This window comes from Podarcis bocagei, assembly GCF_964188305.1.
Source record: "Podarcis bocagei genome assembly, chromosome: 3".
NCBI lineage: Eukaryota > Metazoa > Chordata > Lepidosauria > Squamata > Lacertidae > Podarcis > Podarcis bocagei.
Genome location: NC_138127.1, coordinates 37,779,669 through 37,803,042, shown reverse-complemented (window position 1 = coordinate 37,803,042; position 23,374 = coordinate 37,779,669). Strand labels below are relative to the sequence as shown.

Here is a 23,374-nt window from a genome sequence, read left to right as displayed (position 1 = left end):
AGCCTTTGTGCTAAGGACTGGACACACAAAAGCAGATCCATCCTTCCTGCCCAAATATTGGGAGCTATCCTCCAGATTTAGTCTGCAATTCTAAACTCACCTAACTGAGCACACTTCACTGAATTTAATAGGACTTTCTCACAGGCACCTTGCTCTAAAGCTGATAACAATTGTTCCCCAATTCCGATGAAACAGGAAACTATGAATAATAAGAGACTTCTTTACTTAATCATGACTTGTACAAAGGGGTTGCATACAGATGCAAAGCAACTGTGTATCACTTGGCTTATTAAATCAATATAAAAATGTCAAAATTTAATAAAACGTGTATAAAATGAAGAGGATGCATAGCCTTTTAAATAAATAAAAAATTGCTAAAGAGAAGGCTCATAACTTCTGCAAGTTGTAGAGCCTAGAGCTAAATATATAAACTGCAAAAGACTAACACAGCTACCCCTCTGGAAATTGCTGTATGATTTATCTAAAAGTTTCACAAAGCCCTGAATAAAACAATTGTTTGGTTGAAAACAACAGGAGGCATGACAGAATGTACTCAATTATAATAGATTCTGCTAAGAGCCAGACAAAGAACTACTAAGTTAAAATAACCAGGTCTTCTATACCAGAAGAATTCTGTTTTAATCATACATAGATTAACTGCAGTTTATATTTACATATTCCTGTTCAAGGTTATATAGGATGTAAATATTTGTTCCTGGGATCTTCTTCATTTGGACTTAAAATATATCTATTTCTTATATTCCTTTAGAATAATATATCTATCTATATGAGAGAGAGAAATAAGTTTACTTACTAGGTGCACATAAGGTATGAAGTATCCAAATAAGGCAGCTGGGATCCCAATAGCCCAGATTAGATAACTCTTAATTTTAAAAATGGAAAAATTAAAAATATTTTTTGCAGGAGGAAATGTGGACTTGCTCTTTTCCCCATTTTCTTTGGCACTGGGAATGAGAGGTTTGTAAGTAAAACCAGCCAGGAAGAGAACGAACACAAAAATGCACAGGATCCGGAAAGTGTTGTATAAGCCAACTGAGTCAATCAGTACAGTTAAAAGAAAGGGCAGTGTTACAGTAAACAAGCTACTGCCAGCAGTGACAATGCCATTCACCAGTCCCAGGCGCTTCTTGAAATAATGCCCCAAAATGACCAGGGATGGCTGATAGGTAAATGAGCAACCACAGCCAAATAAGATTCCATAAGTGAAGTATAGAGGTCCAAGTGAGCTACAATAAAACAGAAAAAGTTAACAGTTATGTTCTGCATATTTCTTTTATTTTTCCTTATAAAAACACTTTATGCTACCTTCTGTCCCTAAGAAGGGATCCCAAGCTTGTTTTAAACAGTAAACACTAAATGCACATAAAAACAAGATAGCATTAAGAGTTGAAGTAAAATGATAGTTAGGAAGATTAATATATACTAAGAATCTGGCAGTATAATAGCATTTTAATTTCTGTCTAAAAGGCAACAGGTATCAGTTTAACCTCCTTTGAGTTGGAGTTCCGCAACTGGGACACTACTAAGGCCCACGTCATCTCATGGTGACAGAATGAGGGAGGTCTTCAAATGTGACTTCATTTGATTTGCAGGTTTGTGGGGTAGGTTGTGATCCAGCAAACTAGCAAGCCATAGTTAATAAGCACAAGTTTGTAGAGGCTTGAACAACAAGATAAGCTATGGTTGATCTAAAACAGAAGCTATGTTAATAGACTTATCTCCCTACTTTAATACACGTAATGGAAAACTGGAAGAGTTCTCTCTGAACAATATGTATTGAAACCACAATTCTGTATGCTTTGTTTCTGAAAAGCAAGCTACCCACATCTTATCTTCTCCTTGAAGAGCAAATAGATTATCAGAGAAATTTATTAAAAACTTCATCTGCAGCTGTTGAACTCTTATTTGCTTTACTAAGTTCCTGGAGGTGGAAAAAATACTTATGCCAAAAAATACAGATGTGACTGATGCACAACTTTAGGTGCACACAAGAACTTGGGCATGAAGACTGGATTGTTTAAAAACATTTTTTCTTCTTCTAATGACACCGCCCTCATTGAATTCTCAAGTTCTTTCACAGATTGCCTTGAATAGTCCCTCCGCTGTTGGAAATTAACATTTTAAAAATAACATAACCTCAGTTTCAAATGGAATTTGTCGTGTGGCATGTATAGGGGAATTGCTATTTTAAAAACAAAAACTAATTCAAGCTCCCTTGTGTACACGGTAGTTGCACAGTTCTCTGGATCCAGTGTGTGTGTTCTATCAAGATTAATGTACTATTATAAAGATCATAAACCTGCTTTTTTCCATTGTTCTATAATAGCTACAAAACGTAGGAGAGGCATCAGTAAAAATAAGAAACCAATATTTATGTTTAGTTAACAAAAATAGGTATACCAATAATTAGTAAGGTTTTAAGAAACAAGAACTCTCTGTGCAGGATAAATCAATGTTATTTAAAATAATAATACATTATCTCTACTAAATATTCAAAGATAATTAAATTTGGTTGGAAAAGTATATTTCTGCATATTAATTCTACTGAAAGCTTTTAGAGCATGTTCCAGTACAACAGACTCATTCAAGGCCATCATCATTAATAAGTGAGGAAGTAGCATTAAATACTGGTTAATATTTATCAGACCTTATGACTCATTAAAACAGAGATAAAAAAGCATAGAGTTGTGTTTGGTAGAAGAAAAGCAGACAGCCACATCTAAGATGTTTCTTCACAAATCTAGTGGGGAGGGAAAAAAGTGGTGGAAGCAAGACACCAATATAACCAAACTGCTTATGACTAGCATGTGGCATAAGGTAATAGAAGGCAAGTCTGTTCTCCCTTCTAAAAATCTGCTCAAATAAGCAAGAAATGTTCCTTTCAGGGATACCATAACACCACCACTAACCTCTTCTCCATCAGAAATCTCTCCCATATACAAGGTGCTTATCAATGGAAAGACACACTATCTGGCAGAGGTGCTACAGGGTCCCATCATTGGAAAACATGAATGCCTCTTATTTTATTAAGAGCTTAAGAACAGCCCTGTGGATCAGTCCAAAGCTATTTAGTCCAGCATTCTGTTTCCCACAGTGACCAACCCAATGCCTATGGGAATGCCATATGACAGACATGAGTGCAACAGCACTCTTCCTTTCAGCTTCCCCAACAGCTGGTATCCAGGGACATACTAGCTCCAATACCGGAGATAACATTTAGCCATTGTAACTAGTAGTCATTGGTAGCCATTATGCTGGCTCTTTCCTTGGTGCACTATCTGTGCAGCCCAGTGTATGAATTATCTTGTCTTGCAAGAATGAGCAGCAAAGAAAGGGGCTGGTTCACAGCTCCATACCCAGTTAAAAATCTCATTACTGCTTTAAACAGACTACAGGACCATAGGCAAGAAACCTAGACATTCTTATAAAAGATTACTGAAGTAATCTATGTGAAATTATTTTAACCCTCCAAAGTACTATATAAATGCCAAATATCACTCTTTCATGTTAATTACTTCTGGTTCACTTAGTCAATTTAGAAAATCATAAGGCCACAGAATACTTAAGTATATATTTCTTACATTTAAATTTTGTTTGACAGAACCTTGAGTAGACACTTGAACTTTACTTTCTTGCTTTCCTCCTGGACATATTGAGCTTAATACTTGATTATCATAAATGACAGTTTAATACTTGAAAGGCTGCCTTTCAAATATTTTGTAGCACATAATACTGCCTTGTCTATGTCAGAAGAGAAGTGCAGCATAACCCACCATGCCATGTGCTCACTACCTATAAAGAATGTATGGTAAGGTCTGCAAATTAAAGCCATGTAGCGGTGGTATCTTCAGGATATATGATCAGGATGCCAGGAGGTATCATATATCTTCGGTCAGCCAAAATGGTCTAAATTAAGATACACTGCTAAAGGCCATGTGCATTCAGAAAAGTCAGTGGAATGTTTATTCTTACCTTACAAATGAGCTTGACAAAAGCCCAACAAGTGCCACTGCTGCTCCAACAACAGCTACTTTCCGGCAGCCAAATAGGTTGGTAAATACACTGACTATGGGAGAACAGAAGAAGATCATTCCCATGGACAGGGAACCAACCCAAGCTGTAGAAAAGATTAATAATAGAACAGTTAACTTAATATGGCAGATTTCATTACATGACAAAATAACATATAGTGCAATTATAACTAGTTTTAAAGGAACACAGAAAGAAATATTGTAAGTAAAACAAACTACTAATCAGCATTTTGTTTAACCGCCAGTTTGAAAATTTTCAAGTTGAACTCTGGGTACTGTTGTGCAAACTAACAGGCTAAGAAGAACCTGCTGGATCAGGCCAATGGCCCAGCTACTCCAGCATGTTGTTCTCACAGTGGCCAACCAGATGCCTGTGGGAAACCCTCAAGCAGGACCAGAGCACTCTCCCCACTTGTGATTCCCCAGCAACTGGAATTATAGGCATATTAGATAAGCAGTCTTGATCAATTATGTTAAATTATAGTAAAATTTGTATTGTACAAAAACAGAAGACCATATGATAGTAGTTGCTAGTCAATGTAGACAATACTGAGCTAGATGGCCTGACCCAATATAAAGCAGCTTCCTATGCTAATTCTCATCATCCCTGACCACTGGCCACACTGACTAGGGCTGACAGGAGTTGCAATCCAGCACATCATCACTTCCCTAACAATAGGAATTTCCTCCCCACTTACTGACATAATTTCAACAACCACATCAGGGACAAAAAGCACAGTATTTTATCGATCTAATGTGTACTCTGAGGCCTATAGCCATCATTTTTCCAATATTCCCTTTCACTCCCACTGTTTAATCATTCTGTTTTGTCTCTAATTAAATTAAGGTAGTAAACTCAGAGGCTTGGGTCCTAACCTTGCTCCAGCCAGTGGGGAGACAACCAGTGGCATGCTGTGAATTTTTTAATAGGGGAACAGTTAGGGCCAGAGACGGCAGCTTGTGAGAGCGATTGGGGGGAGGCGCGACGTCAGGCATGTGAGCATCACACCTGCCTCCCTAAGTCAGGCAGAAGCTTCATGGACTTTGGGAAGGAGGCTCCAGGCTTTAATACTCTAATTTACCGGGAACATTTAGGGGACTAGTCCAGTCCCCCTGGTCTACTGATTGCACACCACTGGAGGCAACATTTGTCAATTCCCCATGCAGCCCCTTACACTCACTGACAAACGGGTTCCAGAGGGCTTGGGGAAACTGGCAAATGTAGTCTCTTCCCTGGTTCTTTCTTCTGTAGATAGCAGAAGGCTACATTTGGATCCTGACCAGTAAGAATGATGCAGTATTAAAGCTGTGTGTTTGCATTATAAAGCAGCTGCATAAAACTCCACTAATCTAGATGGTGGACAGTGAGTGTGCTTGTGTTAATAGGGAATTCTAAATGATAGTTTCGAGTGCAAGGTTTGGAAGTGCAATTCCTGCAGTCCAGCTCCCTGGGGCGCTTACATCTTCACTTGCAGAACTCATACGAAACAGATGGGGTGAGGCAGAAGATATGGTCCAGCCTTTCCCTGGGATCATTCTAGTGCCCTCAACAAGTAGTACAGGAAACTGTCTGAATTAATGCTTGCAATCAATGCTTACAATGCTTAACAAATGCTCAATGTTCATCAGAAAAAGACACATTTTTTTGGCTTTATGGTGGAAACATCTTAAATATCTACTGCAAATTGCGCCACATACTTCCCAATCATGACCACCAGAGGGTGTAGAGAAAAATAGATTTGGGTCCTTTGGGGCCTGAATTTCAGCTGGCAGCTAACAGCAGTTGTTGGGAACTGAAGGAAAATATTAGAGTGTGTGTACTCAGAAGCCTATAATCAAATTAGCATATTTTTCCAATTAATGCCTCATACAATTTAAAATTAGAGGACTTATTTTATGACTAGTGGATGAAGAATTGAGGGATAGCAGCTATAAATCAGAGGGGCATCGTATTGAAGGGCATGAGACATAGAATAAAAATAATGATTTAAAGGAAATAAAATATGTAGCACAAAATTAAATTTACCAGAGTATTTGAACATCATAACTTAATATACTTAGGATGGCAACCCAAAAGGAAAGACCTGTTTTACACATGTTGAATCCAACAGACTAGAGTGTCCAGCAGCCATACGAGGTGGCAATGATTGTGTCAAACAAAGCTTTCTCCTCTAATCTTATCCAACAGATGCTATGGGATTTCTTAAACAGGCAGGAATCCCTAGAGGCCTAGATGCATCCTCTAACTGCCAGGAAAGTTTTCAATACATAATTTTACTCTTGTATTTGATATAACTTGATTCCACTGTTGATGTGAGCTATATACCAGGAGCATTAAGAACAATTGCTTAGGTCACTTTGACTTCTCCTCCAAGATGTGGATTTGATAACTGGGGTTGTGAAGGCCAGCATGTACAAAGTGGATCCTTACCCAAGAATTTCGTGATTTAATTTTCTTTTGCCAGAATTGATAATGCTTTCTTTAGAAAGGGTTGGCTTCTCAGGGGTTGAAGAAAGCAATGATTTGTCTACTCTTAAATAAACATTTTTTTAAAGATAAGGGCAGTCAAATCAATCTAGAGCCTGTTTTCAACCTCCCTTTCTCAAAATGATTTGAGCACAAGATAACACAGCAACTCCAGACATTCCTGAGTTATGTGTTTTGGCTTCAGCTTTTTCAATGTGCCAGAAACTGCTTGATACATGATCTACTAGGGAGGACCAAGGGAAATACTTCCCTCTACATTTTGTTCGACTTCTCAACAACATTTGATATGGTAGGCCAAAATATTTCTTTTAGCTCCATTACAAAATTTGGCTGGTGCTTGAAGGGCTGCATCCCCGTAAGACAAAGTTTTATAACTGAGGACAGTGTTAGCAACCTGGGACTAACCAAGGTGCCCTAAGCTCCAATGCTTAACATCTACAGAATGTGAAGTTACCAAGCAAGTTCAGAAGCTTTGGGGTTGACTGTCATCAGAAGATGACACCCAGGTCTATATTTGTTCAGAGAAGCAATCTCTGCCCTGAAACTGAATCCATACAAGACAAAGATTATATTAGTGGGAGCATTTCTGCCCTGGAGAGGAGCAGTTTTATCTGTGATAGGGTGCTGTTGCCTGAGCGGGTGAATGGGTTACTGTTGTATTCAGGCCTGCTTAAGACAGATACTCTCCCCCATTCCAAGTAGCTCAGAACTTGCTACACTAATCCATACTTCTGCAACTTCCAGTAGAGGAGATGTCCTTGAAAGCTTCAAGTAATGCAAATGCAGCAAGTCTTCCATCAAAGGTCATGTCCATATTTAACCTGTTCTGCTCTAGTTACCAATTTGCTTCCAAGTTCAATTATTCTTTAAAGCCCTTCACAGCTGGAACTCACAAATCTGAAAAACCAAATCTCCTATTCCCCATAAGATCTGACTAATCAGCATTGTTTGCTGCTCTGTTTTCAAAAAAGTAAGGATGACGCAACTAGAACTAGAATCTTTGCAAAAGTGTTTCCAAAGCTTTGGAAACTTCTGCCTAAGCAAATATGAAAAATAATATCCTTGCTGGGATTTTAGAGAAACTAATACATTTTCCTGCAAGATTTTGGTTGATTTTGCCTTGTTGCTATGACTACTGTGTTACTACTGATTTATTTTAAAATAGGTTTGTTTTATTCATTACTTTGACAAAAAAGTGGTTTATATCTTACTACAAAAAAGTGCCCACTAATTTTTGCCTTTGTGCTTTAGACCAAAAATTGATCAAAACTTGATGCAGTTCAGTGTACCGCATCAGGAAGAAGTAGTAAAAAGACAGTTTAGAACACCAATATAACTTGTCTGATACGGCAAAATTTTGTTTGCCACTATATTCTGAGTACAGCAGTATACTTAAATGTTTAAATAAATATTTAGCATTAAAATGTGAGTTCACATATCTATATCTCAGCTCCACTGGCAAAGCTTCAAGATAACAAGCAAATTTGGCAGCAGGGCAAGGAGGCCAGGGCTAACTACCTTTTTGAAATTCCCAACTCCCAAGTAAATAAAGTCAAATACAAATATAGAAATCTAGGTAAGCAGCCAGCAGCATACCCTCCAACATTTCTCCTATAAAAATAGGGACATCCTAAGGAAAAGCAGGACATTCCTGGATCAAATCAGAAACCAGAACGGCTTCTGTAAATCCAGGATGGTCCCTAGAAAACAGGGGCACTTGTAGGGGCAAGCAGCAGCATTGTGGAGGCTCTCCACTTTATTATTATATCACATGGATTACTATTTGCCTGCTTTTCTATTGTGTAGTCACAACAGCATACAATTTAGCACCCAGATACAACTTGTGGCCAGAAGTGTAATTTCTTAGAAAGACAGGATACATAACAAAATCTAGATTTCTAGAATAGCAAAATAGACGAAGTTGAATCTAGAGATTATAGTGTTGTGGAGAAAGATGGTGGAATTTATTAAGCAGAGGTTGAGCTATGTTACGTAGATATCAAAATCTGATATACAGCTATTGCATTATGGCCTGTTAAATAAGGATTACAAGAAAGAGGAAGGATAATCTAGGAGCATGGGTAGGCAAACTAAGGCCCAGGGGCCAGATTCGGCCCAATTGCCTTCTAAATCCGGCCCGTGGATGGTTCAGGAATCAGTGTGTTTTTACATGAGTAGAATGTGTGCTTTTATTTAAAATGCATCTCTGGCTTATTTGTGGGGCATAGGAATTTGTTCATTTCCCCCAAAAAAATATAGTCTGCCCCCCCCCACAAGGTCTGAGGGACAGTGGATCAGCCCTGTTGAAAAAGTTTGCTGACCCCTGATCTAGAGTCTGTCCTGGATTTCACTTCCCCTAAAACCATTACCTCAATTTACTCTACTGTGGTAAAGCATAATAGGGTGAAATACTAAACAGATGTTTGTCTGCAGAATGACTGACAATAACAATAGTTGCTCAATCTGTACTTTCCACATTATTTTTAATAGTACATTCAAGCCCTAGTCATGGTTTAACTGTTAAGCATAGTTACAAATTATCAATAAATACCTAAGAAGTTTATGAAAATTATTTAAAGTAAAAGCAGCCACCAGAAATTAACAGCAGATTAAATCATATTCTTGTTGCAGACATTTATTGGAAGTCATTTATGTCATCTTATTGAGGTCTGCTAAACATCATCTCCCTCACATTAGCCAAGACACAATGAAATGCCTGAGGCAAGCTCCAGCTGCTTTCTTGCTTCAAGTGGAGGGAGGAACATCAGAGTGCAGGAAGCTGTGCCACAAATGACCATGTTTCCTTAAGCTCTTTTCAGACTTTGAGTCAAAGAATAGCCAAAAAACAACACAACAACCTGGCTGCAATGTACTTAAAAAGGTGCCTAAAAAGAAACAAGCTGTTTCACTTAAAAACTTAGCACTGTAACAGGTCAGCAGAGCCATAGGCCTGTTGCTTGCTAATCTGACAGGAAGGACTTGACTGGGAGCAGAGGTGAAGGGTCTCCCCTTCTGAGATAGCTTGGCTTGGTGGAGTGTGAATGGCTCTGATACATATCCTCTGAAGTTTGATTCATATCCATTTTACTTCTTCTGATATCAGAACCCTTACCCATTTATTTATTTTTAAAAGGTATAAACCCTTGGGCATGGTAATCCATTTTCCAGTCCCCAATTTATAACTTATTTTACTCAGCTGAAAATACTCTGGGTTAAAAGACATAATCTGTCATTTAGGCAGAAACAAAGCAAGCCCCTTTGAGGCTGTGATTTCCTTGCTTAGTGCCACCTGCCATTTCACATTTCAGTACTGTGACTAAATTAATGGTGATCCAAAATAGTCAAACTGAAGGGATGGGACCTGACAATATGCTGAGCTACCTGGACTCAGCTTGAAGGCATCCATACTAGGGATAGCCTATGCTTGGTATTGCTCCCTCACCAGGACTAGCCCAGGTGCTATTGCTGCCATCTGAAAGGAGGATGCTTCTTGTCTAGGATACAGGATTGTAGGCAGGGAAAATAGGCAGGGAGTAAATCTCCTCTTAATGTCAAGTCTGCCCGCCAAAGAGAATACATTTCCTGTGCAAGAACTGTGTGTGTGTTTCTGCTTGCCAGAAGCCAATGTGGGAGGTACACTCCACTTTGCAGCCAGTTCCACTGTTCTCCTTCATGGGGAATGCAGCAGATATGTGGCAGAAACTTCCTTCAACAGGGGAAAGAAACTGCTTGCTGACAATAAAGGGCTTCTCTTTCTTCTCCTTTAGCATGAATGATGAGTGTATCTATTTGCCACAACAGACTGCTGATTCAGTGAAGGGGTCTAGAGAGATTCTCCAAACTTGACAATGGGTAAAAGTTGGCATCTGACCAGATTATCCATGTAACATTTCCCCATGGTTGCTGGCTGACCAGAGATAGATTAGGCTCCCTCCAACTGAAGATGTCGGGAGTTTGATGAAACTGCCAGGACTCCAACACCTGCAAACTCTCAACCTGCATGTGCTAAGGGACATTACTGTAGATTATGTCCTGCTAGTCGCTTTGCTAGGCACGGAGCTGGGCTGCCAAGAACAAGAGGTTGTCCTTTCCCAGGCTGTTGCCCAAGCAGGTGTGGAGAAAGAAAGGTGGTACAGAATGCCATCTCTTACTTCTCTGAAGCACCTTGATGACCACTGAAGGAGGGAACAGAGCACTAAACCTGAGGGGCTGAAATAACTCCTTGAAACTCTGGGCAGCTGATCCCTGCTTAACAGGGAGGAAGCTATGTGCTACATGTGGGGAGCTATGAGGGGGTCTTCTCACTACTCCATGTGGTTGTCCCGCCCACCACTTCCAAAAGAAGGCTGTATGGATCTATGATCCACAGAGCATTGGGCATTACCACTACAGTGGAACCTCAGGTTGTGGACGTAATCCTTGATGGAGGCATGTCCGCAACCCACAGTGTTCGTAACCTGCAGCACCGCATCTGCGCATGTGCATGATGCTATTTGGTGCTTCTGCGCATGTGTGAAACACGATTTAGCGCTTCTGTGCATGCGCAAGCGGCGAAACCCAGAAGTAACCCTTTCCGGTACTTCCAGGTTTCCCGCTGTCCGCAACCTGAAAACACCTAACCCGAAGCGTTTGTAACGCGAGGTACCACTGTAATGCCTAGTGCTCTTCAAAACATTTCCCCCCACAACTACTTCTTTCTCTCTTTTTGTAAGCTACTTCAAAGCAGTAGCTCAGGAGCAACAGAGTCATCCTGACATTCTCTGGAAGGCAGAGCCCAAAACAAGATTTCTACTCTCCTTTAACTAAAAAGTGTTTTCCTATTCACCCTGCCTTCTTTTTCAAGAGAGGTTAATTCTCTGATGTATCCTCCACTCCTTCTGACTGAGAATAATACACTCATCTGCTCTAACAGTACAATCCAGACGACAGCTCTGCTGCAGCTCTCCTGTACAGCATGTTCCATACAAAAGACCATCACAGAAATGTGCTTGTAATCTGAGTGAATAAAGCAAGTCACAGAGGAAAGACAAACAACTTCAGGGTCAACACAGTCCTTTGATTTCTATTTCTCACCACTTGGAAGTAACAGATGACAAGTTATATACTTGTTGCTTTATAACTATCCCTCTTTAGTCAGTGACGTTAAAAGTTTTTTAACACAATGTTTCAAACTTCGTATATGAAATGCATGCAAACAACTGTTAGAAGAAGCAGATTGACCATTTATGTAGCTACAAGTGTACAGTATCACATTTGTATTACATTAGAAACACAGTTCAATATAAACCATTTTATATTTACTAAGTTGGAACAAGTATGGATGTTTACAGTTTCTATTACATTGTACTTAGCCCTGTCTAACCCTTTAGCAGGAATTATTTTGATAAATTAATTTTATAATGAGAATTACAGTGATATGATTTATAGGTTGTTTTGTAGCTTGCCAGAATAGCTGTTGGAATTCTTTTATTTCTTCATTACACATAATTAGCAACCTTGCAATTTTCTACCTTGTAATTTTCAATGAAAAGGTTAACAATTATGCCTAATACGCTCTAGGTTTTTAAGAAGACAGATACACATTCAGAAAGCTGACTACTGCTTTTCAAAAACAGGTGAATTCAGCTAGAACAGAACAGTACGTTTTGTTTCAGAAGAACAGGGATGCCCAGAGGCAAATTTCAAGTCTATTCCCTTTTAACTTGTTTTTCTTTTATTATTTCAGAAATGTATACACTGCTTGATTGTAAAAAACAAAACAAAACTCAAAGCGATTTACAAATAGATAAAACACTAAAATCAATTTAAAAATACAACAGTATTTTAAAGCATACAAAAGTTAAAATACTAAAACAAATTAAAATTACCTCAACTTTCTATGCATCTGAGTAGGCTTGTGTGAACAAGAATGTGCCTCCAGCCATTAGTCCTAGAAAGTTTAATGCCAATTTATTTATTTATTAAATTTATATCCCACTTTGGGCTCCTCTTGGAAGAAGGGAAAGATAAAATTTAATAAATAAATAAATAAATGCAATAATCAAACATTACCTAGCTCCCATGCAAAGCACCTGAAAATAGTAGTGAAACTGACAAGCTTCATCATCACCTCTAGGGCAGATCTGGAGAAGCACCTTCACCACAGAGTTGAGCTACTGTAGGTTTAACTCTAACCCAGTAGCACTTTTACAGTTGATCTTTGATGTCTCACACATTCATTCATGTTTTTGCAAGATATTGCAAATAACTACATTATATTGCATTGTCCTCCAAGGAACTCATGGTTCTTCATGCCTCCATTTTACCCTCACAACAACCTTGTGAGGTAGGCCAGGGCTCACTGGAGGCTGGTTTATTAGAATGAATTAGGCACTGCCCACCACCCTCAGGTCTGCCCTGAGGTAGCCCCGCCTGCCTGCTTTCTTTCTTACAACCAGCTCAAGGGGTGACAGTGCCTGTCAGCTTTCTCCTCCTTAGTCTGTGTTGCCCTTGTAGAATTCAGCAGGGAGGAAGATGAGGGGGAAATGAGAACAAAATGAGAATTATTTGGCTCTCCTGTCATAGGTTCTGGCTCCACCAATGCTTGGTCTCCCTGCTTTCCATCCTGGGCCTCCCTAGTCCTACATGAACACTCTTAGAGTCAGATTCATGTACCTAGGACAATCCAAAACACTCTGGCTAGTGCAACAGGGCTTTCCCCCATTTCCTCCCCCCCCCCCACCATGCCTCTGCTCTGGAGGGTTGGGAGAATCCCCAGAACAGCACACAGAGGCAAGGGCGAAAGGGAGATGGTTCCATCAGTGCAAGCATTTCTGCTTTTGCCGATGGAACAATCTCCTAGTGCCACATTGAATTCTACCCTTAATCATCATTCTGGCTTCCTGTGTCATAGTCAACGGTATATAATTTTCGTTCATGAATAGCAAATGCAATAGGGGTTTTTTGACATCCAGCTACCAATGATTTTTACAACAACAGAAATTTAACTGAAATAAATAGAGGGGATGGGGTCTGCAATATCTATCAAGATTGGAAAATGAATATGCCACATCCTTAACAAACACAAATCATTTTATGGTATCCTTTTAAAACAGATAAACGTCTGTGGAGAACTAGTTGTCATTGAGGGAAGAATTAAGGAGAAAACCAAGGTGATAAGCATAACAAAGGCCCTAAACTTGAATGGGAGGTCAAAGGCCTTTCAAATAATTTATATACAGTTATGCCATTGCCTCCCTATAGCATAATTTATTAAGCCCCAATACATTCAACTTCTGCATAAAATATAGTAAAAAATATTTTTGTACAACAAGAACATGTGGTTTGTTTGTTTTTTCAATGCAGGAGAAGCTCTGCAATAAGTGTGAAGGAGAGTGACTGCTTTAGTCTCTTGGCACCAAATTTAGAAACTCGGAATTATGAAATGCAAGGCCTTGACAATTAAATATAATGAGGAACACAAATGCTCCTCATTTAGTCATTATTTAATGTACCCATTACTTACACAATGCAATTTTTAAAATAGTTTGAGCCACTTGTATGTAAAAACTCATGCTGGGTAAATCATAAAACAGAAATATCCCAAGAATCCTTCACTTTCAATACAAGATGGGATACTGCTAACATCTGACACTTACTGTGATTACCATGATTATTTCATACATATACTTTTTTTAAAAGTTTAAACATACTTGGAAAGTGAGTGCTTCTGTGCATCCTTTTTACAGAGATGAAAGGGATTGCATAGGTTCAGGGCTCAAGATTAGTCATACTCAGAACAGACCAATTGATATCAATGGACTTATTTGGTCTACTCCAAGTATGACTGTTGTAATCCAATCTTAAATAGCTAAGAACTCACTAGTTAACTCACTAGAAGAAGAGTTTGGATTTGATATCCCGCCTTTCACTCCCCTTCAGGAGTCTCAAAGCGGCTAACATTCTCCTTTCCCTTCCTCCCCCACAACAAACACTCTGTGAGGTGAGTGGGGCTGAGAGACTTCACAGAAGTGTGACTGGCCCAAGGTCACCCAGCAGCTGCATGTGGAGGAGCGAAGACACGAACCCGGTTTCCCAGATTACGTGACTACCGCTCTTAACCACTACACCAGTGTTTCCCAACCTTTTTTGGGCAAAGGCACACTTGTTTGATGAAAAAAATCTCGAGGCACACCACCATTACAGCCCCGTGACGTCAGCGCGCAGCGTCACGCCGGGAGGGACGCACGAAAGTGTAAGTTTCAATTTTTTCCCTCCCCCTTGCCGGGGAACCTCCAAGCTTTGGGGGTGGGGGGGGAGGAGGCAGCAAAGCGAGACAGGAAGGAGAGCGCGGCTTGGCTGGGTGAGCTTTGGCAGGGGCAGGGAATGAGAGCCGTGAGGCGGGCGCTGCGGACGGAGGCGCTGCCCGCCGAGCTCGCAGGCAGCCAGGCAGGCAGACGGCGAGAGCCCCGCGCTGGGCGGCCTCTCCTCGCCGCCCCGCCTCTCGCCGCCCGCCTCCCTCCAGGCAACATCTCGCGGCACACCAGGCAACATCTCGCGGCACACTAGTGTGCCGCGGAACAGTGGTTGGGAAACACTGCACTACACCACACTGGCTCATTAACTAGTTAATGACACTTTCAATCAAGGTTACCTGAACTCTCCACTACCCTTTTGTTTGTCAAATATTCTCCCATGGTTAAAAATGGCACCATTTAAGGGTTCAGTATCCAAGTTCCTGGCTAAAAGGAAATAAGGCCAAACTGTTCTTTGCACCACAGCATTTCCTGAAAAAGTTTCATACTGGGCTCATCAAGACCAGCTCTGCATGGGTAATTAACTGGAAAAAGTCTATTTGCTACATATCCTTATTATCTCAATAGCTGCAATGATGAACAGCCAGAAGCATCATAGCCAGACACTGGAGAGATCTTCCAGGAGTCAGCATGGACCACTGGTACCAAATCATATGGGAAACAGTCTTACTAGAAAAGCTAACCAACAGACTAAAACTGACACGGGGACAAATAGAAGAGGACACCTTCACCCCAGTATGGCTCCCTTTTATTACATATACAACCCAACAAGACAACAACAAGAACCCCCCAACAGCATACAAATCAATATGGCTAACTTGACACCCAACACCCCCCCACATGCAAACGAATCTTCCCCCTCTTCTGCATACAACACTAACATCTCATTTATTTAAAAAAGTTGCAATGCTGAGTGTGAGGACAAAAGAGACCCTAGTTAAAATATAGACAGAGAAAATCAATAATTGTAATTATCTCAAAGTTTGCTTAGAAAATTAATTGGTTCAGTTTCAGAACTTTCCTGCAGCCTGTTTAGGCTTCAGCCCTAGCCACACTTATCTGGGGGTGAATCTACACACAGGGGGGAAATTCTATAAATAACTCAGAAATTAGATCATTCTAACAACAACAACAAAAACCTCTACGGAAAAACACATATAAAAATTCCCTGCTCTCTGGCACCATATAGTGTTGCATGTTTATAGCGCATTCAAATCATTGTTTTTTTACTAATGTAGCTGAGTCCTGGGGAAAAGTCCTATTGTACTTTGTGCCACTTACTTTTGAATAGATACAGGATTGCACTGACCATAAGTTAGTATACTTGCATTAAGCATCAGTCCAAGATGGTGTGTATAAATGTTCACATTGCTTTTGTGATGTGAACATCTGAGTGCAGCATTATCTAATATGGATAAAAGAACCCTGAATAACAGTAGAATAAAGGCTTGCTTACGGCAATATATTTGAAAGTGTCATTGACTGCTGTGAAGTACAGAGGAATGAATAGGTAGGAAATGCTTGATTTTAATAGAAAAAACAAATCTCACCCCAATGACTCCACTAATGTAATGTGTAGTTTGGCTCTGAAATAGACAGAGAAGGAAGGTCAACTTGAAAGTCTAAAGTGAAGTGGCGATACTGAGTCAAACCCTATGTAGTGGTACCTCAGTTTATGAACTTAATCCGTTCCGGAAGTCCATTCTTAAACTGAAACCGTTCTTAAACCGAGGCACGCTTTCCCTAATGAGGCCTCCCGCTGCCAGTGCCCTTCTACCATTCCACTTTTGCAAAGTTCATAAACCAAATCGTTCTTAAACAAGACTGTTCTTAAACCAAGGAACCACTGTATGCATCTACACAAAAGTGAGTCCCATGGTACTCCATGGTATGTAGGTCTTAAACAGAAATAAATCTTATCTCTGAGAGGAAGAGGACATAAAAGCTCTTGACATTCTGATGGCTAGTTACAGGAACAGCAAAATGCACTGCTCAGGGGACTAATTAGTAGTTAAATTGGCATCCATGTTTCCTGTCCATGGCTCTGCAAGAAAATTGCTAGAAAAATAAAATGCTGAGTTTGGAGCAAGCACACAGAAATTTTATATAATTATTTTAGAAATGATTGTGAGGTTCTTTGAGAAAGACATATTGAGTTTGAACCAGTAAACTAGTTTTAGACTTTGACTTGCTTATATTGCAATTTCTATAAATTGTGATAAGTAATATCTGTAACCTTTGAATAACAACTTAAGGTTTGATCATAGTGCAAAGATCACAATCTTTTTGTCATATGAACAGGGAAGCTTCTCAGCAAAAGTGTTTTTCATAGTTTTATTGGATGGTAGGCTAAATAACTGGAACATTCTACCAAATTTTTTTTTTTTTAGTATTTTATTTTTTCCCAGCATATTTCCCTGGTTAAGTACAGTAATTGAAAGTTCCAGTTGTGCACTCAGAAATTCCTGAGAATTCCAGGATTTGTACATTTTAAACTGATGGGAGTGGGGTCAGAATAAGAAATCCAACAAAGGGATATGTTCTCTATAGATTGCAGTGACACCTTCCTTTTAATGTAAAATAGCATCTTAGGGAGATTTTTGCTGAAGAATCGTAGTTCCAATCCTAATGCCTCTTTCACTGTAGCACTATTTAAATTAAATAAATTAAACCAATGCCAACATGCAGTTCTCAGTTTTAAGCTTGTGGGCAGAATGTGTCTGAGATTTGTTGTAGCTTCACTAATGTATCCCCTGATTAAATGAAATGCAGCCACAATCCTAATTATGGAGCTTTTGTGGACTAGATTCAACTTCATCAGATGTATAAATTTCACAAAAGCTTATTCTACCACATGGAAGGCTAATCTGTGGTCCAGATCCAGCCCTGCAAGCCAGAAATGTGGTTTGCCAGTCCTGAGCTTTCTCTCCTAATCTTCACACTGCTGTACTAAGTTAGGAAAGTGGGTGATACAATCCCTGTACCCACTCAAAACACCACCTTTTACATTCCAGAAGGGCTCATAGTCAATGTGACCTCCAGGCTGAAAAATGTCAGCCATTCCTGCTCTACAATTAACATTTACAGTTGACATCAACTACGTAAGTCTTAGACATACTCAAAGGAGACTTACTGAAGTCAGTGGACATTATTACTTTGATTTCTTTCTCATTCTTGATCATAAGGTCCCAGGGCAGGTGAAATAAATTTTAAAACACAATTAAAATTAATAAAATTAAAGTGATGTTTTAAATTGTTTTAAACTAATTTAAGTTAATAGACTTAATAGATTTCAGTGGGTCTAATTCTGTGTATGCCTTAACTAGATCTACAACTTCCTATCTTTAAATGTATCATAAGCCTGCTGTTTTGCAGCAACAAACTAACAGTTACCCCTCTGTATATACATTGACTTTGCACACTCTAGAAACAATGCAATACCTATGGGCTCTTCAAAAGCCCACTGATTCCCAACAGCTGCAGATACTCAACTATGCCATATGTTCTGGTAGCAAGTTTTTTATATGCTCTTTACAGGGAAAAGGCAAGTTAAAGCAGAGAAGATAAATCAAGGGAATGTAAAGACCCTTCAGGTCAAGCAGTCAGTATTTTGTTTCCAGAAAGAAGCCTCAGGACTTCAGTACAGAATGAAGGAGATGTGCACACTAGAAGCCTCAAGTGAATACTTTAGATGTCCTGACAAAAGTCCATCCCACACTTGCTTTGCAATGGTAGAAGCTACCAGTTTTCTGTGTGACACTAGGTGAGGAAGGTATATTGACAAGCCACTAGCAGGTCTAGATCTTCTACCAAGAGACTAATCTCTTCTTGTTTCACAAAGTCTATAGTCACTCCATCAGTGCTATGGCAGGATCAGTATATCCTGACAATAGCTCAGCTGAAATATGTGCTGCTCTCAAAATGACAGGAGCACCACAAGTCCAGGAATAAAATGTTTGGTTTAATGCGAACATCTAGTGTCTTGCCTAGCAATTTAACATAGTGCTGTACCAATGTTGTAAATTTTATCTTCTATAAGCAACGATTTTATTATTTTCAAGCTACACATCTGATAGCAATATATTTTTCTTACATCCCCCCCTAGAAAGCTTTAAAATGGAGGTTCTAAAATATGATCCAAGATCCAGAAAGGCCTGTGCATGCACAGAAACCGGCCAAGTCTCCCTACATGCAGCAGCCTTTCATGCATCACTGAGTGCTAGTCTACAGGAGTCCAACCTTTGAGTGGTGCAAGTGCCACCACTGGCTATTCCTATGTGCACGCATGCAGTGCTCTGGAACCCAGAGTGGCTCAATAGCCATATTATTATTTTTTCAAAACAAGCATGGGAGGCACATAGCACTCTAATAATTAGACTTTTCTGAATACTTGGCAATTTTTGACAATTCTGTAAACTTTCAGAACTTTCATAAGAATGAAACACATCTCCAGCCCAAGTCAGAGCAATTATCCAAAGATTACTGCTTATTAATTCACTTATCCTCTTCAGTGAGCAAAAATAATGGGGATTAGGTTGCCTTCACCTTTTGTGAAGTTCATGCTCAGTTTCAACCAGATGCTTGCAGTCATGATAATTAATTATAACAGGAAGACATGCTAATTGGGTTAAGAGATACATGTACTTATTTTCTTTCCAGCTGGAAGTAGTTGTTTCTCTCAGAGATCGTTAGAATAGACAAATTAATTACCAGGGATTGAAACAAAATGTCTTCCTTCTATTCTCCCCTGGCAGCTTATCCAACTATCAAAGCATTTATCAAAGCTGTAGGAAAAATATATAGGGTTATATCCAAAATGGGAGCTAGTGTAGTGGAAAGCATTTTTGCTTGCACAAGCTGGGTTATATGTGCTTTTTATTCACCCTTCTAGCTACTTATTATGTTCCTCCAAAACGTTGCACCCAATGTCTGGGTACTTTCTGGAACTTCATGGGATGTGGTTCAGAGGGCTGCAGTAGGTAAGAGAAGATTAAAATATTGGGTGTCCTATTTTGTTTAAACAGAAGTGCTTTATGCTAAGGAAAAGTCACTACTGGATGCAATTCATAAGAGCTAAACTTTAAACAGAAGATATTTCAATCTTTTATTCAGTTTAAGGCAGAGTTGAGATGAACGGAGTGTGGGTTGAAATCCTATATAGTGGTACCTCGGGTTACATACGCTTCAGGTTACAGACTCCGCTAACCCAGAAATAATGCTTCAGGTTAAGAACTTTGCTTCAGGATGAGAACAGATATCGTGCTCCGGTGGCGCAGCAGCAGCAGGAGGCCCCATTAGCTAAAGTGGTGCTTCAGGTTAAGTACGGACCTCCGGAATGAATTAAGTACTTAACCCGAGGTACCACTGTACATATTTACTAAAGTAAACCTCTGCTTCAGATTGGGTTCCAGATGTAGTTGTTACATAGTTAATTCAAAGGTTAAGCCAGATGAACAGAAACTTTGTCTACTAGAATAATTTCCCTTCTACATACCAGGAGCTTCCTGAAAGTCTTGGTGCTCAGCAGGAAACAGTCTACAGTTGCTAAAAATTGTTTTGATACAACAGAGAAGCACCTCCCAAGGCCACTATTAATTTAAACAAGATTTGTTCTAGCTGACTATTCTTTTTCAGTTATTATCCAAAAGAAACACACTGCTGATTACAATAGGGGGCAAATTTGAAAGACTGCATGTGTTCAGACAGATTTTATATTGCCAAGATTTCTTGAAGATTGACACTAGTTCAAAACAGCTGTTCAAATAGTTGCAAGTTTTGGATAAGTTAGCAGTTTACATGGACATTTCTGAATCACATTTCTTTAAGTTAAATGACATAAAATAATAATAATAATAATAATAATAATAATAATAATAATAATAATAATAATAATAAATTTTATTTATATCCCGCCCTCCCCAGCCGAAGCCGGGCTCAGGGCGGCTAACAACAATAAAACAGTACAAAAGTACAACATAAACAACATTCTAAAATCATTCAGTATAAAAATTAATTAATTCAAGCCACTGGCAACCATTGGGCCAGAGCTCTGCGAAGATTGCCGAGGGAGGGAGTCAGGCTGTGCCCTGGCCAAAGGCCTGGTGGAACAGCTCTGTCTTGCAGGCCCTGCGGAAAGATGTCAAGTCCCGCAAGGCCCTGGTCTCTTGTGACAGAGCGTTCCACCAGATCGGAGCCACAGCCGAAAAAGCCCTGGCTCTAGTTGAGGCCAGCCTAACCTCTCTGAGGCCTGGGACCTTCAAGATGTTTTTATTTGAAGACCGTAGGTTTCTCTGTGGGGCATACCAGGAGAGGCGGTCCCGTAGGTACGAGGGTCCTAGGCCATATAGGGCTTTAAAGGTTAAAACCAGCACCTTAAACCTGATCCTGTACTCCACCGGGAGCCAGTGCAGCTGGTATAGCACCGGGTGAATGTGATCTCGCAGCGAAGACCTCGTAAGGAGTCTCGCTGCAGCATTCTGCACCCGCTGGAGTTTCTGGGTCAGTCTCAAGGGCAGCCCCACGTAGAGCGAGTTACAATAATCCAGTCTGGAGGTGACCGTCGCGTGGATCACAGTGGCTAGGTCAGGGCGAGAGAGGTAAGGAGCCAACTGCTTAGCTTGGTGGAGATGGAAAAATGCCGCCTTTGTTATAGCTGCAATCTGCGCCTCCATGGAAAGGGAGGTGTCAAAGATTACACCCAAACTCTTAACGGACGGTGCTGGCACTAATTGCGCCCCCGCAAGAGATGGGAGTTGCCCCATCTCTTTTAAATCTGTTAAAAGTGTTTTGCACATAAGTAGCATTATCACAATAAATCAAAAAAATTCATTTATATTTTAATGTGGACCACAGAAACCAATTTCTGCTACAAACTCAGTGGCTAGTCTTGTAAAATTTCCTTTTCAGTCTCAGCTCGCACATCTGTGAAACAGATTAGCAGAAACCTGCATTCAGAGTTACTGCAAAGGTGAGAAAATAATTATTTTAGACAGCCCAATGGAAAAGCCTGAATAAGAGGAGACTGAAAAGAAACATGATAACCATCTTCAAATATCTAAAGGGATGGAACATGGAGTAAGCTTGTTTTCTCCTGCTCCGGAGGGTAGGATCTGAATCAATGGATTCAAGTTACAAGAAAGAAGATTCCAACAAAACATCAGGAAGACCTTTCTGACAGTAAGACCTCTTGGACAGTGGACTCTTGGACTCTCATTATATGGGATTTTAAGCAAAGGGTGGATGGCCATCTGTCATGTATGCTTTGCAGGGGATTGGACTAGATGACCCGCAGGATCCCTTCCAACTTTATATTTCTATGATTCTATGAGTATTGTTGTCCTGCTGGTTACAAATCCTTAGCCAAACCTTTAAAACCAATTCTGTTTAATTTTCTTTCTTTTAGAAAACAGAGTCTACAAACTCTTGCACAAGCTAGACAGAAAGAGAGGGTGAAGGAGATACAGAAGTAAAATACACATCCAAAAGCAGAAATCCTATCAGGACTGCATTGTTCAGGATCATTAAAAGAAAAAGATTGAGAAGAGCTCCAAAAGGCTTCTACAAATTAAGTGAATGGGTGGTGAAATATGAAATAGAATTCAATATAAAAAAGTGTAAAGATATGAATGCTGGCCAAAAAATATTAATTTCACAGTTATGTGGATGGGGTCTGAACTGGCAGTGACTGACCAGGAATAAGACCTCAGGTTTGTAGTAGATAGCTTGATGAAAATGAAAAACTATTGTGCAGTAGCTGTGAAAAAGGCAGATTCCATGCTAGAGATTATTAGGAAAGGAATTGAAAATAAAACTCCTAATATTATAGCACCATTGTACAAATCTATTGTGCAACTGCATTTGGAATACTGTGTACAGTTCTGGTTGCCTCACCTCAAAAAGGATATTGTAGAATTGGAAAAGGTTCAGAAAAGTGTGATCAACATGACCCTTAAAAGGGAATAAAGCAACACCCATATGAGGAAAGGTTGCAATCTTTGGAACTTCTTAGTTTAGAGAAAAAACAAGTAATAGATGTTTGTAAAATTATACATGGCATGGAGAGAGTGAAAGTTTTTCTCCCTCTCATAACACTAGAACTCATGGGCATCAATGAAGCTGCTGCTGAGAAATTCAGGACAAATAAAAGAAAGTACTTCATACAGTGCATAGTTAAAACTATGGAACTCTGCTCCCACAGGATGGCTTTAAAAGAGGACATATTCATGGAGAATATGGCTCTTAATGGCTACTAACCGTGATGGCAATGCTTTGCTTCCATGATCAGAGGTAGAAATGCTTCTGGACACCAGTTGCTTGCAGGTTTCCTGCAGGCATCTGGATGGCTACTGTGAGATCAGGATGCTGGACTAGGTGGGCCACTGGTTTGATTCAGCAGGGCCCTTCTTATGATATTTTTTAAAAGGACGTCACACAGTCCCAGAACAATGGGAAGCAGGACAGAAACTTTCCCCCAAATAAAGGGGGCAGATTCTGCACTTACACAGCAGCAACTGCAAAATCTTAGCGCCTGCTCCTCCTTC

The 23,374-nt window shown here is 39.9% G+C and overlaps 1 protein-coding gene across 1 annotated transcript in view; it reads right to left on the bottom strand.

Moving 5' to 3' along the window:
* Positions 1–23,374, bottom strand: part of SLC16A10 (solute carrier family 16 member 10) — a 42,322-nt gene that overhangs the window by 17,679 nt on the left and 1,269 nt on the right. Inside the window, exons 2-3 of the mRNA XM_081186724.1 lie at positions 3,994–4,138; positions 815–1,247 (exon numbers count right to left, since the gene is read on the bottom strand). Of these exons, the coding sequence (XP_081042850.1) occupies positions 815–1,247; positions 3,994–4,138 (578 nt within the window). The remainder of the gene's footprint in view (positions 1–814; positions 1,248–3,993; positions 4,139–23,374) is intronic.